Source organism: Chrysochloris asiatica, unplaced genomic scaffold (genome assembly GCF_000296735.1).
Source record: "Chrysochloris asiatica unplaced genomic scaffold, ChrAsi1.0 scaffold00094, whole genome shotgun sequence".
In the NCBI taxonomy this organism is placed as follows: Eukaryota; Metazoa; Chordata; class Mammalia; order Afrosoricida; family Chrysochloridae; genus Chrysochloris; species Chrysochloris asiatica.
Genome location: NW_006408612.1, coordinates 138,900 through 156,370, shown reverse-complemented (window position 1 = coordinate 156,370; position 17,471 = coordinate 138,900). Strand labels below are relative to the sequence as shown.

The 17,471-nt window shown below is 38.8% G+C and overlaps 1 protein-coding gene across 1 annotated transcript in view; it reads right to left on the bottom strand.

The window, feature by feature from the left end:
* MYO3B (myosin IIIB) overlaps window positions 1-17,471 on the bottom strand; it is a 481,549-nt gene that overhangs the window by 389,827 nt on the left and 74,251 nt on the right. The window contains exons 4-5 of the mRNA XM_006866691.1: window positions 3,706-3,802; window positions 1,724-1,840 (exon numbers count right to left, since the gene is read on the bottom strand). Coding sequence (XP_006866753.1) covers window positions 1,724-1,840; window positions 3,706-3,802 — 214 coding nt within the window. The remainder of the gene's footprint in view (window positions 1-1,723; window positions 1,841-3,705; window positions 3,803-17,471) is intronic.

Sequence of the window (17,471 nt, the reverse complement as noted above, 5' to 3'; positions counted from 1 at the left end):
TGGATATTATCCTATCACAGACAGCGTTGTACCTCATGACTTGATCAGGATATGTTCTTTTTGACAAGGAATGCAACACCATTCCTCTTTAATTTGTTATTTCCTGCATAGTAAGCCATGCGGTCATCAGATTCAAAATGGCCAATACCAGTCCATTTCAGCTCACTAATGCCTAAGATATTGATGTTTATGTGTTCCATTTCATAGTATTAGCTATGCCATCAGTATTTAAATATCAGCAGGGTCACCCTTGGTGGACAGGTTTCAGATGACCTTCCAGACTAAGTCAGACTAGGAAGAAGGAGTGATGAACTACTTCTGAATATTAATCACTGAAAACCTTATGAATAGCAGAGAAACAGTGTCAGATATAGTGCTAGTAAATAAGCCCCTCAGGTTGGAAGGCACTCAAAATGTGACTGGGGAAGAGCTGCCTCCTCAAAGTAGAGTTGACTGTGATGACACAAATGGAGTAAGGCCCATGGGAGAAAAGCCCGTGGGGCCTTCATTTGCTGATGGGGCACAATTCAAAATGAAGAGAAACAGCTGTAACCATCCATCGAAAATTAGAACATGGAATGTACGAAGTATGAATGTGGGAAAACTGGAAGTTGTCAAAAATGAAATCTCAATGTATAGAAAACAAAAATCCTAACAACTTGACAAGTAAGTGGTGGTGATGGTTGGTGGTTGTGTCGTGGAGTTGGTTCTGACTCATAGTGACTCTGTACAGGGTTCCTGAGGCTGTAAATCTTTACGGGAGCAGAAAGTCTCATCTTTCTCCCACAGACAAGTAAATAGCATCATGATAAATGAAGAAAAGATTGAAGTTGTCAAAGACTTCATTTTGCTTGAATCTATAATTAACACTTTAGGAAGCAGCAGTCAAGAAATCAAATGACATATTGTATTAGGCAAATCTGCTGCACAAGCCCTCTTTAAAGTGTTCACGAGCAAAGATACTAGTTTAAGGACTAAGGTGCCCCTGACCCAAGTCATGGTATTTTCAAAAGCCTATAATACATGTAAGAGTTGGGCAATAAATAAGGAAGACCATAGAAGAATTGATGCAATGGTGTTGGAGAAGAATATAGAAAGTACCATGGACTGCCAAAAGAGCAAACTAATCTGTGTTATACAAAGGATAGCCAGAATGCTTCTTAGAAGCCACCATGGCAAGACTTCATCTCTCTTACTTTGGATATGTTATCAGGAGGGACCAGTCCCCATTTAAGGACATCATGTTTGGTAATGTGTAGGGTCAGTAAAAAAGAGGAAAACCCCAATGAGATGGATTGACACAGTGGCAGCAGCAATGGGCTCATGCGTAACAATATTTATGAGGATGGTACACCATCAGCAAGTGTTTCGTTCTGTTGTGTATAGGGTCGCTATGAGTCGGAGCCCACCCGATGGCACCTAACAACAACTACTACTAGCTTCTTTTAAAAATTCACTGTCAAAATGTAAGAATTTAGTTTGTACTACATTATTACTTGTATATTGGGCTGTATATTAGCATAATTTCATTCTTACCTTTTTTTTTTTTCTTTTCATTCTCCCTTATGATTTGTGGTGCTATAGGATAAGCACTGGACTGCTAACCTCACGGTTAGCAGTTCAAACTTGCCAGTTGCTCCTCGGAAACCCTATGAAGGGTCACTATGAATTGGAACCAATTTTATGGCACTTAACAATAATGTGCTGTTAATGAACACCTTACCTGTGGAGAGTATATGCTGAGATTCTGAAAAGGGTTCAAGGCAATTAGGATATCTCCAACATATGTGTAAATCAACAAGTCCATATAACGCTTCTGCAACTGATGAATAATTGTATCCTAAGAAGAGGATAAATGATATTGAGACTAAACATTATTTCCACCCAAGAAAGAAATTCTAAAAATAACAACAAACTCATTCTTTTTTTTTTTTTAATTATCTTATTTATTTATTTTTATTTATTAAATGTTTTACAGGGCACATCATCAGCTTCACATTCAACCATTCATATAGATTGTTTCATTACATTGATTATTATCCCCTCCATATATCATCAGTTAACAGTGTTTCTCTATCCTCTTTAGCTTTTTTTTTTGGCATAGCCTAGGCTACCTTTTTGGAATTTACAGTCTTGGCTTTTAGGGAAGGTTTTTACATTTGTCTGTGGATATCCAGGGCTCATGTATATCTTACTAACAAGCATTACTGAATAATCAGATGAGGGACAGTTTGCTATGTCTACTAGGTGGCTAAAGTCTGATCCTCAGAGCCTATGGTTTGGACGGTCAACACGCTTGGGCCCACAGGGTCTTGATCTCCTGACCGGGTCTGCACAGTCTGCATCAGATTCCCCCTTATTTATTGTTTGTTTAAGGGACGCTGCCTGTCTTAGGCGGTCAGTGCAACAAACTCATTCTTACAAGAATACTTTTTCTTAGTTTTCACACAAGTAGTAAATAAGTATATAGGGAGACAACACTAGTAAGGTATGCTCACCATGGAATGGTCAATTGTTCAAAATCAAAAGGCAACATTTACCTACGGGCAAAACTGAGGCGGAATGGGAAGGAGGGTGGAAAGGAAAAAGGAACCACAGGGAGGAAGTGGACTACTGTTGTTGCACGGAGGGGACTGCAATCATTGGGATGAAACTAAATGTATAATTTGTTTAATGTAAAACTGATGATATTGTCTGTAAACCTTCACTCAATTCACAATAAAAAAGTTAGTTTAAAAAGAAATACTTTTTCTTTAAAAGATAGAAGTTATTTATTTAACACATACGCTGGTCCTGAAAATTCTATCAATATTTTCTTTCAAAGAAGAAATGTCAGAAATATTCTTATATTTTTCTTTTGCTTGAAAGTTCAAGTCCAGCCAGAGGCACCCTTGAAAAAAAGGCTTAGTAATCTAATTCCAAAAAAACAGTCATTGAAAATCCTCTGGAACATAGTTCTATTCTTACATTCATGGAGTGAAATGACTTATCAAAAGACATTAAGGCACCTCCCAAAAGTTTTATTTGGTATTAAGAAAAATTGTCTCACCCAATCAGAATGTTCTATTTTGAATTGGATTAAATAGGCCATTCATATTGATGAAGCACAATAGTAACTTCATCTCTCAAATCACTGCACTTAAAACTTATGATGGGAATATAAAAATTGAACATGTTTATATTATATTTAGTGATTCAGGCATTGAAGTTAAGGGCTCCCAGAGTTAAAATCAGCAGAAGCAGGCCCATTGCAATTAACAGCTCTATTAAACATGCATATTTTAAATAGGGATTGTCACAGTTTTCAAATTTAGAATTCAAGCTATATTAACTCCACTATTTCCCTAAATGAAGTTTCCTTTTATGAAGAACAAACAACTATCTTGATTTCTATAGTTAAGATGCAAGTTTTTATTAAACAGAAAATAATTTCAGCTAATATAGTCCATCATTCAGGACTACAATGTAAAAGGCTTAATTGGAAAAATCCAAACTATTTCCTCATCATCATTTGAGGAGCTGGAAATGAATACATAACACAAGAGCATAGTCACAGCAATCAAATGTTTCCTGTGCTTCATCCTAAGGCTATAAACAATTCCATTTTCAAGTGACCTCAGGAGAAGATGGTCTACAACAGAAAGGTCAGCTCATTCATGTGAGATAAATCTCATTGGTGAGAATTGTCTATAAAGTATTTAGTACCTCATCCAGAACCTCAAGATTGACCAAATCGTCCTCAAGGCAGTATTTTTCTACACCCTCCACATGATAGGGTCTTCTGGTATGCATCCTTTCATGCCTAGAAATGTAGCAAGAAAATATAAGCATCAAGACAATAAATGTAGCAGAAAGTTAGCATTAAGAATAGTTCAGTCACAATCTTATCACATGACAAGATCAGAGATTTCACGGTCGGGGACAAGAAGAGTCCTGGTCCCCCAAGGTCCAGTCCTGGTCCCCCAATGTTCTCCCTGTTACCATACAGAGTTCAGGGGTAAGGTGAGCTCCACACCCCTTCTTACTGCCCTTCATAAACTTATCACTTATCATTATTCAGTGTGGTACAAGGGAAAAGCACTGGCCTGCAAATTAAGAGTTCTGAGCCCTAGTTTCTGGATTGTGAGTGATGTGGTATGGGCCAATTAGCAGTTCCTTAACTACCAGAATCTTAGTTTTCCTCATCTATAAAATCAGTCTATTAAAAGCAAATATGTACAGTCATAGATATAAAATACTTTGAAAAGGAAGAAGGGTTGACCAAATGTGCCAACTATTTCCTTACAGATCCAAGTCTAATTTGGAATCAACAGTTTTCAAACCTTAACACAGAATTCAAAAGTCTGTGAACTACGCAAAATCAAATGTAAAAATGTTCTCCTGAGTATTACAAATTCACCAGAAGAGAAAGTATTGTCACTCGGATCTTCTCTGTCACTTTTTATGCACACCATCATCAAAATTTAAGAAGGTATCATCTACTGATATAGTTTTACCCAACCAGGTTCCAGAAGCTTGCTTTAACTAAATGTTTTGCTATCAGAACTATTTAGTAGATATGGATTCTTGACATATACTCTACCCTTTTCACTGGCTTACACATATATCATTAAAGTAGGTAAAAAGGAAGAAACAAACTCAAACAGCTCTGGATATGGAGTCTTGAGTTAAGTAATAATGGAAATGGGCAAAGAAAACATGGGATCTTCTTGGCTTGTTCAATTAAATTCTATATACTCACTTCATTCAACAAGATATATACTAAAATAAAATTTTACTTCCTAATCCCCATCATTGAGCGTTCTGCGGAGGGATAAGCATGACTTTAGTTATCTCTAATGAGAGTTTTGCTGCTAGTTTATATCAGTGTCCCAAATAGAAGGAAGCTTGATTGATACAAATCTTATGCTTTTTTTTTTTGGTTCCAAGTTCATTATAAGAGAAAATGAGAAAATACTACTATACATTTTAATATAATTAAATTCATCTAGCTTATCTCTTCCCTAAATTCATGTCTCGCAATTGTGTGAAATTAGATCAATTGGAATTTATTCTATACTTTATCTGACAAAGTAGATCAAGAAATAAAAATCATCCACATCTGGCAGAATGCATGGGAAAAGCTATCTCAGGGCCCTGAAAATAAATAGTAACAGACAGATTGGAGAAGAAAAATAAGAATTGGCAACACCACTGAGCCAATGATGACTTTACCTTACCCCACCCTACCCCACCCCTATCCTGCCTGTGGTTGTTGTTGTGGTTATGTGCCATTGAGTCGGTTCCGACCCATAGCCTAGGCTACCTTTATGTCTAGTAATTCCCAGCATGGACTCAAGGGTAGCCTGAAACCTAGAATTGTATACAATGATGTTAAACTTCCTTTTATAGTCTTGCAATTACATTTTCACAGCCAACTACAAAATGAAAGCACAGACAAAACGCCATTTACAATACAACAAATCGATGAACCCTACTGGAAAGCTGTGACTTTAGCATCAGGAATCAAAATTGGTATCTTCTGAGCCTGCCAATAGTCTGGGTTCCAGTCTATCTGTCTGCCTCTTAGTTCTAACCTCCAAGATTCGTGCAGATGTCTACCTGCAAGGCTAGTTTTCATTCTCAAAAAATATTTGAAAATAATATTTCATAAACAACAAATAGTTCTTAAAAGATCTTGCCTGTTGCTATTAGCCATCTGTTACCTCTTTCCCTGCTCATAGGCAATAGAAATTTTATAATTATTGGATCCCAGAATTGGAGCTGGTAATCTAGGAGTTGATTCAAAGGCCAGACATTTCTGCTATAAAGATGATCTCTTTATTTTCCAACTAGGAAAAAAAATATATTATCTTCCTTCTCCAACTACTGGTCTGAAACTGCTGTATACTTTTAGTTTGCTTTTTTGACTATGGGATTTGGAAGGTTTATTGAAGAAACAGAGGGAAAAAATTTGCTTATTCCAATTTTTTTCTGATCGTTTTTTTTTCTTCTTCTTCTTTGTGTGTGTGTTTTTTAAACTGTCTTAAACTTTGTATATAATTAGGAAAAGAGTGCTTTTTGGTTTTAATTGCTTATTTTTATTTGCAATTCAAAAAAATCAGTTTGGTTCAATTTTTTCTGGATTTCTTTGATAGATTTGTTTGTCACTAGAAGGGTTGCTATAAGTGGGAATCAATTCCATGGCAGGGGGTTTGTTTTTCTGGTTCTTGTTGCTGTTGTTGTTGTTGTTGTTAGGTGCTATTGAGTCAGTTCCCACTCACAATGACCCTGTGCACAACAGAATGAAATACTGCCCTGTCCAGTACCATCCTCACAATTGTTCTTAGGTTTGAGCCCATTGTTGCTGCCACTATGTCAATCCATCTCTTTGGGGGTCTTCTTCCTCTTTTCTTTTTTCTACCAATTAGTTGTTGTGATTGTTAAGTGCCATTGAATCAGTTCAAAATCACAGCAACCACATATAGGATTTCTGAGGAGTGGCACTGATCTTAGAGTTAGCAGTCCAGTGCTTATTCTACAGCACCACACCAGAACTTCTATTTAAATTCCTTCAAATTAGTAAGCCTCACCTAGTGCCTTGGAGCGCTGCTAACCACAAAGTCGGTGTTTCAAACCCACAAGCTGCTCCTAGGAAATCCTGTTCAGGTTGGAACTGACTCAACGGCACTTAACAACAACAAAAACAACCTAGTGCCTTACATAGGAATAGCATCTATTGTCAAATTTTCCAGATAAGTGACTTGTATAATGGCAAAATACAGATCTCTAAGTAAAAGGTGGTCATGGCAAGAAAACTGGAAAACAGCTACATGACCATTGGACTGGAAGAGACCAATAATAACCATAATTATGCTCATTTCAAAGAAAGGACATTCAACAGAACGCAGAAATTATTAAACAATATCATTAATATCACACACAAGTAAAAATCTGCCAAAGATAATTCAAACACAGTTAGAGCAGTCCATAGTCAGAGAGCTGCCAGAAATTCAAGCCAAGTTCAGAAGAGGCCATTGAACTAGGGATAACTTTACTAATGTCAGATGGATCTTGGTTGAAAGCAGTTAATAACAGAAAGAGGCTTACCTGTGTTTTATTGACTGTGCAAAGGCATTCAACTGTGTGAATCATAATAAATTATGAATAACATTGTGAAGAATGGGAATTCCAGAACACTTAATTTCTCTCATGTGAAACTTGTTTGCAGACCAAAAGGCAGTCATTTGAAAAAAAAACAAGGAGATATTGAGTGTTTTAAATTCAGAAGAGGTTTGTGTCAGGGTTGTATTCTTTCACCATACTTACTCAATCTGAGAAGCTGGCATACATGAAGAACATGGCATCAGGATTGAAGGAAGTCTCATTAACAAACTGAGCTATGCAAATAACACAACCTTGCTTGCTGAACATAAAAAGGACTTGAAGTACTTACTAGTGAAAATCAAATAATACAACTTTCAGTACAGATTTCTCCTCAACACAAAGAAAACAAAATCCTCACAACTGGTCCAATGAGCAACATCATGATAAACAAAGAAACAATTGAAGGTGTCAAGGATTTAATTTTACTTGAAATCATAATCAATGCCCACTGAAGTAGCAGTCTAGAAATCAAACATGGTATTGCATTGGGCAAATCTGCTGCAAAAGACCACTTTCAAGCGTTAAAGAGTTAAAATTTCAGTTTGAGGACTAATGTGCGCCTGGCCCAAGCCATGATATTGTCAGTTGCCTCATATGCACACAAAAGTTGGACAATGAATAAGGAAGACCTAAAAAGGTGCCTTTGAATTGTGGTGTTGGTGAAGAATGTGGAATATACCAAGGACTTCCAGAAAAACAAACAAATATGTCTTGGGATAGGTACAGCTGGAACGCCTCTTAGAAGTCAGGACAGTGAGACTTGGTCTTATATACTTTGGTCATGTTGTCAGAAGGAACCAGTCCCTGGAGAAGGACACCATGCTTGATAAAGTAGTTGTTGTTGTTGTTATGTGCTGTGGAGTCGGTTCCGACTCATAGGACCCTGTACAGGGTTTCCAAGGCTGTAAATCTTTACAGGAGCAGAAAGCCTCATCTTTCTCCTGCGGAACAGCTGGTAGTTTCGAACTGTTGACCTTGTGGTTTGCAGCCCGATTCGTAACCACTACGCTACCAAAGCTCCTTTGATAAAGTAGAGAGTCAGCAGAAAACAGGAAGCCCCTCAACAAGCTGGACTGACACAGTGGCTACACCAACAAGCTTAAGCATGGCAATAACTGTGAGGATAGAGCAGGCTGGGCAGTGTTCTGCATAGGGTCACTGTGAGTTGGAACCAGCTCAACAGCACCTGATAGTGACAACTAAAAGGCACTTGGATTGACTATTCCCAAGTGTTGAGGAATGGGAATATAGAAGAATGAATAAATAAATAGCAAAAGGCATTCTACTAAACCAAGAGTATAAAGTAAGTTCTAATGGCTCAAAAGACATTTTCAAATTCCAGCAAAATCTACATTGCTTTCTTTATAAGACTATTCCTATGTTGTAGCCCTGGTGTGGTGCTGTAGGCTCAGCACTGGACTGCGAACCATAGGTCAGCAGTTCAAACCCACAGCTGCTCCTCAGAAACCCTATAGAGTCGCTGTGAGTCAGAACTGACTCAACAGTAGTTAACAACACTACCTATGCTGGTTGCCCAACCTGTCTTCCCAGACAAATAGAATTTTATGGTTGAAAGAGGGGAAGAGATCCAAAGCTCTGGCTAGTTCCTGGAGTTTGAATTTAGAGTGGAAGTTGGAGGTGGTGACAGTAAATATGGTTGACCTTAGTTTTCAAGGATCAGATAAAAGGCAAACTGGTGTCTGAATCCATGATTCAAGCAAAGTATAAATGAAGCAAGTCTGAAATGGGGGAGGTGGGAAGTAAAACAGGATTTGGAAAATGACTGAGTTATCCAGAGCCCAAGGCTGAGAATTACCCATGTAACAGTTAAGGTTCTGTGTCAACTTGAGGAGGCCAGGCTTTTCAGTGGATCGTCAGTTGCTCTTTGGAAACCCTATACTGGGTTGCTGTGAGTTGGAACTGACTCAATGGCAGTTAACAACAACAACGTGATCAAGAACAAAGCAATAGAAAGAAGTCCTCTAAATCATAACTCAAGGATGGAAAAGAAACAAATTCTTTTACCCTTGTTGTTCGTTGAGTGCCATTAAATCAGTTCTGACTCATATTGTCCCATGTAGGGTTTCCAAGGAGTGGCTGATGAGTTTGAACAACTGACCTTGTGGTCCAGTGCTTATCCTACAGCCCCACACAAGGGCTATGTTAGTGATAAATTAATTCCTACATGGAGAACTGTGTGATGATGTCTTAGATAATCATCCTGTGAAGACCGCTTCTACTCCTCCACACCAAGAATCAGGGCTCTCTTCACCACCCAAGAGTATACCTGGAAAGAGTAGAAAATGACTAACACCCTCACCACATACCCAGAAACAAAAGTAAATAAAACTTATTGCAGGTGAAGGTACAGAAAAGAGGGAGAAATAGGGAGAGTTCAGACTCAAACAGGTGGCCTTATGTTTAAGACTAAGGTCTCAGTGGCCTTAGGTAGAGCTCAGAGAGCAGTTGGAAAGTGAATATATTTGAAGAACCACTCCATTATCAAAACATTCCATGGATTCCATATGGGGGAAAAAAAAAAACTATTATTCAAAACTGAGGAAAGAGTACTATTGCTGTATCCAAAGTTAGTGACATTGAATATGAGGGGACTTCAAAAGGTTTGTGGAAAACTGGAATTGAAATATTTTAATTTGGGGAAAAATTTCCAAACTTTTGGAAGCCCCCTCATAAATCTTCCTAATAATTTCCATTTTCAATGCATTCTTTGATCTCATAATTGATAAAAAGAGTTTTTATTTGACTATAACTCTATAATCATGGACCTAGAGTAAGAAAAACAATCACAAACCAGTTAGGTGTGACATTGTTCTACTGAGAGTCAGAATGTGGGCAGCGATATCACTTAGGTAACCAAGGACATGAACTCTATCTTTACCCAGAACTTAAGGTTATATCTATCAAACAAACATTACAGCACATACATCTAGAAATAGAAGGATTTTTACTGTAGCATCAGGTAGTTTTTCATCTAAGCAAACTTTTGATCAGCATTTCAATAAACACCTTGTCATCTATCTCATTAAACACTATTTGATATATACTTGTTGTTGTTGTTGTTAAGTGCTATTGAGTCATTCCAACTCATAGTGACCAAGCAATGGCTGATGGGTTTGAACTGCCTACCTTGTGGTTAGCAGTCCAGTGCTCAGCTACTCTCACTTATTAACTTGCACATTAATGACATGCATCTGGTAGTAATGAACACCAAGGTTCAAGGCAAGAATACACTGGTTTTGATGGTTGGATTATGTGTTAACTTGGCTTGGTTATAATTCTCACTGGCAGTTATGTAATGATGGAATTTGGCAGTTATGTAATAAAGTAGTAATCCTCCATTTTGGATCTGATGTCATCCTTTATTTTCACATCATCCTGGTTTACGCCTAATTGCCTGGTCTTTGGAACTTAATCGTGCTTATAAATGAGGAGGTGGTATATTCACCTTCTCTAGGCAACTAGAGTCCGTGAAATCAACAGAAAGTTAATATTCATTCATTCATTCATTCATTCATTCACTCAGAGATAGGTAGACATATATCAGATACCAATTCTATCAAGGTGTGAATGTATTTCTTTATTTAAAGAGTCTTTAAGCTTCTGTGTGTAAAGCATTTTCAGGACTTTATGAAGAAATCATTCAGGAGTCATTTATTTACACAGAATCCATCACACAGTATATGATATGGTGTGTGCGTGTGCACATTTGCACATAAAAGAGGAAGGAAAGGAGGCATACACTAAGAGGGAGGAATATGCTGCCTTAAAGGTCACTGCTGCAGGTTGAAAAGAAATCAGAAAAGCTGAGGTCATTGTTTTAATCCGCCTCAGGCAAACTGCATGGGCAGAATCAAAATCCATTAAATAGGGGGAAAAAAAAAATTCGGCCACGTAATTTTGCTACCAAGTAATACATAGAGAAGACCGTTTAACATTTGTGGTTTCAGCTAGTCCTTTGCCAATCTGCAGAGGTGTGACATTCGAAGTCTTGTCATTCCACTGAGTTGTTAGTGTCAAGAGGTTGGTGAGCATGAAGGGGCCATTTGCTACACAGGGAACCCAGCACTGACCTGCCTCCATTCACTTACATTGTAGTTTTGCTCTTCTCTCAATAATTCTGACAAAGGGATAAAAAGCAGGCTTTTAATTCTTACTTCTCTGAACTTCAATGGTGAAATGATGTGCCAGGTGTCACTAATGAAACTTGGGGGCTGAGAAGGGTTTGCAAAAGTGATTTGGTGAAGTTCTTTTGAAGGTCAAAGAAGGGGAGCTAGCATAAATGAAATGATCAAATTGTTTAAAAGCATCCCCGACAGATTAAATAACAATGTCGTCTCAAATAATTGTTCACAGAGTTTTAGGGTTTTTTATCCTCCATTAAGAAAGTCAGCCTTGGGAAATTCCCAGGCAAGATGGCAAAGTAGGCAGACATGCTGAATAGACCCTCTGCAATGAGGTCACGGGGGACCAAGTGAAACCAATACAGATGGTGATTATTGAGCCCTGCGCTTCAGCGGCTAGGACAGAGAGGTGGATTCAGTGCTGACTGGAAAAGGAAGCTGAATGGGAGCAGCAAGAGAGAAGGAAAACTGGTGGCCATCTTGAGCTTTTGTGGGTGACTGTCAATACAGAATCCCGGAGGCACTGAATGAGAGTGGAGGTTGGTGGCCAAGGGGATATGGTTTCCCTTTTTCCTATGCCCTCCTGGCAGCTGGGGACTTGGCCAGTCCCTGCCTTTACTATCCCAGCAGCCAGAGGCACCCCTATTTCAAAGCCTGTGCTCTGCCTGGGGTCAGATGCCAGGCATACCACCCTGAGTCTATAAGCACATGAACCCACCCTGAACTACACTACACAAACAATGAACAGACAACTTCATTCACACTTCCAGTGTCTACCACGTCCAACAGGAGACAGGTGGTATGTTCCTGAGACTATACCAACACACAATCATCAGTCAAGTACAAATACAATGACACCACAAGGTCTCAGAGACAACAGACGATTTCAGCTTACATGAAGAAACAAGCCAGTGTGTCCCAAATACAGAGACAGAAAACATAATACTAGAAATGGTATTGGAAATACCTGATAAGTAATTTCAAAGAATGATAATTAGGTACCTTCAATAGATTGAGATTACAAAAACAAATTGACAAAATGAATGAAAAATTGGAAACCATACAAAACCAATTAGAAAAGCCAGAAGGTTAACTCTAAGATTTCATAAATAAATAATACTTTGATAGGGCAAAGAAACAGAACCAACAAAATGACAACAACAATCTTTGTTACTAAGAATTGCTAGAGATGATGGATGGGAAAGTTGGTGGTAGTGATGGCACATTTTAAAATATTTTCTAGTGTTGAATATTTTCATGAATGCTTTACATGTATTACCTTAAACTTTACTGATTAACTTTACTACAATAGAATGCTACTCCATTACATTCACCTGGGCTCTCTGGGCTACTGAGCAATCATTTTATTAATCCTTAACTGACTCTATCGTACTACTACTAGTGTCTATTTCGAAGACTTAATAGTGCTCTGGAGTATACAGCCCACTTCCAACTATAAGGACACCTTGCTTAATTCTTTGGAAAGAAAAAGGCCATTAGACATGAATGTACCTTCTCCCCCCTAAAAGTATCTGGGTCTGTCTCTTCCTCTTCATCTGACCTTTTCCCATGTCTTTCCTGTGTCAAAAGAAACTGAGTCACTAAGAAAAATAATTTATTAGATGAGTTTTATTTAGACACAAGATTAATGAATGGAGTAGCATCAAACCACATGTGGAAAGGTACTTTGTCAGTACTAGCAGTGACTAACTTTTCATCGGCAAAATGAGGAAGCAAAGAAATTTATTTCTGATTGGCTTATACAATTTATATTAAATCCTGTCAGGATTTCACTGATCAGTAAGGGTGGAAATGCTGTCAAAATCTCATTGGTCAATGAGAATGGACTGATTTATAGAAAGCTAGGTTTAAGTTTCAGTGAAGACTTAGGAGTGTTATTCCATTGCCAACACCATATTGTCAATCACATGACAAATGAACTCCTTATTGAGTTAATTTGACATCTTTTTTAGAGACTTTTTCTCTAAAGCCAACCTTCCTCTTAGATTTCTTGTTTCCTCTCTCACATTCTCCTCTCTATTCTATTTCCAATGTTTCCCTCTATATAAGGATGTCTGCCCAGACTTTCCTCATCCTTTAATAATACCAGCCTTCTTTCCTGAAGCCCTCTCACACTACTAACATCTTCTCCCCTGGGGAAAGCACTAAAAGTGACAAACATTCCTTGCCACCTTTGCAAGGTTTTATTGTTGTTGTTAAGTGCTGTCAAGTTGGTTCCAACTCATATTGACCCTGTATAGGGTTTCTGAGGAGCAGCTGGTGAACCTGGACCATTAATCTTGCAGTTCAAACCGACCTTGCAGTTGAGTGCTTATCCTACAGTGCCACACCAGGACTCAATACAGTTTTCCCTGTAGAATCATCTCTTATAAGTGAAAAATTCACTCCAGCTAGGAGTCCAGCACTATTTGGATCACTGAAGAACTGTTCCTTAGGCAGAAAGCTGGAAGCTGTGTGCGTGAAATACTTGGAAGTACTTGGCATTGTATTTGACAGTATATGAAAGGGAAGCAGAGCCTGTGGACTGTCTCTTAGTGCAACTTCTGTTTCATGGTAATGTGAACCATGGCAGGGAAGTCATGAGACACTTTTCTTTTTCCCTAATCTTCAACCAATTTACAACTAAACCCTGTCTTTTTTTGGGAGGTGGAGGGGCAGGCGGGGTAAAGATACACACAGCAGAACATACAATTCAGTCATTTTTACATGTACAATTTGAACATTATGACATTGGTTACATCCTTCAAGTTATGCCACCTTTCTCACTATCTTTAGATCCTTTTCTGAATTTTTTCACCATCACTAACACAAACTCACTGCCCCTTAAATTTCTTGTCTAACCTTTTGAGATGCTGTTGCAAATTTGATCATATATAGATAAGTCTTTAAAAGAACACAAATGTTCAAGACAGACACTCATTTGTAATTAAGCTTAACTATTGTTTGGTTTTGGAGTCCTGATGTGGCAATTGTTTGATTGATGGGATAGTTATGGTTTAAGGTTTAAAGATTTCCTCAGAAGTAGTTAATCTTACATTCCAGGAACAGAGGACCAGACGGTAGGACCATCAAGAGAGAAAAGCCTGAGTGGACCATGGGACCCTAACCAGAGAAGCAGCGACACCAGAGATGGAGGCAGAGATGAGGACATGGAGAGATTGAGCAGTTGAGGACTCTAGACTCATGGAAAGAGAAAGGCTGTGTGCTGGCAGCTAGGAGGCAGGCTTGCAGAATGTGCCCTTTGGTTATTTAAATGATTATTTAATCCTGAGTGTTTTTGTGTACATTGAAAAAAAAAAAAAAGAATGGAAGCAAATACTGTTAAATGATGATGCATAGAGGGGATTGTAATCATTGCAATGAAACAAAATACAATAGCATGAGTGCAAAACCGATGTTCTCCCATGTAAACTACCACTCAATTCACAATAAAAGCCTTAAACTAAAAAATAAATAAAATGGAAAAAAAAAAAAAGATTTCCCCAGAGCAATAGTTTGGAAGAGTCATTCAGCCTCAGTGGCTCCAGGAAATCTGGGTTCCATAAGAATTTGAAGATCTATTCCACCTTTTCCCACATTTCAATCTTCTATAGAATCTTTTGTTATTATTATTATTATTATTTTAATTACAAGTCAAATTCAAACTCTTGGGCTCAATGATCATGAGTTACAACGTAGAATGGAAAATCACTTTGCCAGTATTTAATGGCACAGGAATGAGTCCGGATATTGTAGCAACAATATTTCCAAATGCACACGAGGTGTGACATGACCTCATGGGAAACGTGTACTGAACAACTGCAGGCAGAAAATACTCAGTGATCATCTCTGAGTGACTGTTGCTACTCATAGTAGATTCCAACTCATAGCAACTGACCCACGTGTGCAGGGCAGAACTATGTTCCATGGGGTTTTCAAGGTAGAGATCAGTAGATCCCGAGGCCTTTCTTGAGAAATTTAAACCACCAATCCAGTATCCAAGCACTTCACTATCTGCGCCACCCGGGGGCTACTAGGGACACAGATCACAAACAGTGTGTTTTCAATTTCCTTTGCTTCCGTTTTGCACAGGACACTTTTTTTTTTTTTTTTTAACATCGTGTCGCTTTGCAGGTTGACCCGTCCTTTTAATCCGTGAAAAAGTATTAAAAATGCAAACTTTCTCTAAATGGCAAACTGTTTCAGGAGAAAAGACCTCCCCCAAGGGCTCGGGCAGGAACGAGAGCTGTGTCCCTAAGGCTTACGCTGAGGCCTCGTGGATGTCGATCCCGTCGTAGACACCGCAATCAGACAAAACCAGCGCGACCCCGGAAAGCAGCGTGGAGCCGTGAAGGGCCGCTCGTGGGGAGATCGCCCACCTGCCCAAAGGCAGAAGCCGCAGGCGGCCGGGGAGTGACGCTAGAACTGAGGCCATGGCCAAACACGGTGACACGACGACCCTGACGGCCGCCATAGCTGTGAGCGGTACAGCGGGCTTTAGGAGGTCGTGCAGCAGTGGGCGTGGCCGCACCTGCGTAAAAAGCTTCTATAGAAACTGATCAAAACATTAAGTAATGGTCATAGGGCACCATTCAGTTCTGGTCTCATGGCAAGAGAGACAGCTGTTCATTGAGGCAATTAGACATGGACAATAACATTATCTTAATTTGTAATGGCTATGATTGGCTCACTCGTATCCCTGCCTCCAACCTCTCCCCCATCCATTCCATTCTATACACTGCGATTAAAATGACCTTTCTAGGACACTTCCGTGCTTGAAACCCTTAGGAGACTCCTTCATGCCTAAGGACAAATCCCAGCTACTTAGGCTCATCATGACCATGCCTCTGCCAGCCCATCTGTCTCATGTCATGTCTCACAAAATTTCCAAGTTCTCTCCAGCCTACGCACCTTTGTCAATTTGCTTCCTCTTCCTAGAATACATCCCTTTCCTGACTATTTCTATTTGCTCTTCAGAGAAGTGCAAGCATCATCTTCCCACCAACTCTAGGAGGTCTCCCCCAACCATCCCAGTCCCAGGCTGGTTTAGGTGTCTTTCTCAGATGCTCTTTTATCCCAGGTATTCCTTTATCCAAGCACTTTTCATGCAAAGTTGTTCTCATCCAACTCTTGACTATATCACACACAGCACTACTAGCTCTTTATCAAATACTGTATCTGATTTGCCTTTGTAGTCCCTGTGTTCAACATAGACCTGACACATACATGCATATAAATGTCTCTTGAATGAATTTATGAATAAATCAGATTTTGAGTAACAGAAAATGATATTTTTGATATTCACCAGTACCTCAGTACTGTTGATTTTTACAGTAAGCAAATACAGATGAATTTACACAGATTAAGGTCAAAGGCATTTAGTGTTTTAAATATAAATAAATAAACGGAGCACTCTTAATTAAATAGACTGTGTGTTCTACTTCTATTTACTGCTTGCTAACAGGAGTCCTGGTGTGGCTGTGGGTTAATGCGCCAGACTACAAAGCCATTTGAACTGTAAGGTTGGCGGTTCAAGCTTACCAGCTGCTCCTCAGAAACCCTATACAGGGTCGCTATGGGTCAGAATTAATTTGATGGCACTTAAAAACAACCACAGTTATTGAGGGATAACTCTGTACCAAGCACCATTCTAAGCATATTACATGTATTGACTAACTGGATCCTCAAAACATCTCCACTTCATAGATGAACAAATTAAGTCACAAAAAGGTTAAATAACTTGTCAAGTAAGTGGCTGAGCTGGGATTCAAACGTGGCAGAGCCAATGCCTTGAACCACTGTACCATATTGCCTGCTGTGATCATAATTATGCAGAAAAAGTGTGAGTGTATAGTAACCTCATCCATTGCTGCCCACAACCTCAATTTTCATTTAAAATTTTTCTTCTTAATTTGTAAACCTCCACCTTTAAAGACATTGAGCTACCAGCATCACATGATATTTGAGGATTGTTATTTTTGAGAATTTCTCTGATGAACTTAAAAGACATCTTTGTAACCAACTCTTGTAGTCAGTTCCTAGGAGGAATCAACCATGTGCAGTAGGTGGAAGTTTAATGGTATGGACTGCTTTCCTTTAGAATTAACTTTCCCGCATCCTAAGTACATTGCTGTTTAAAGTTGTGAAACCTATTTGTGAGGTTGTATTCTTTTTTTTTTTTTT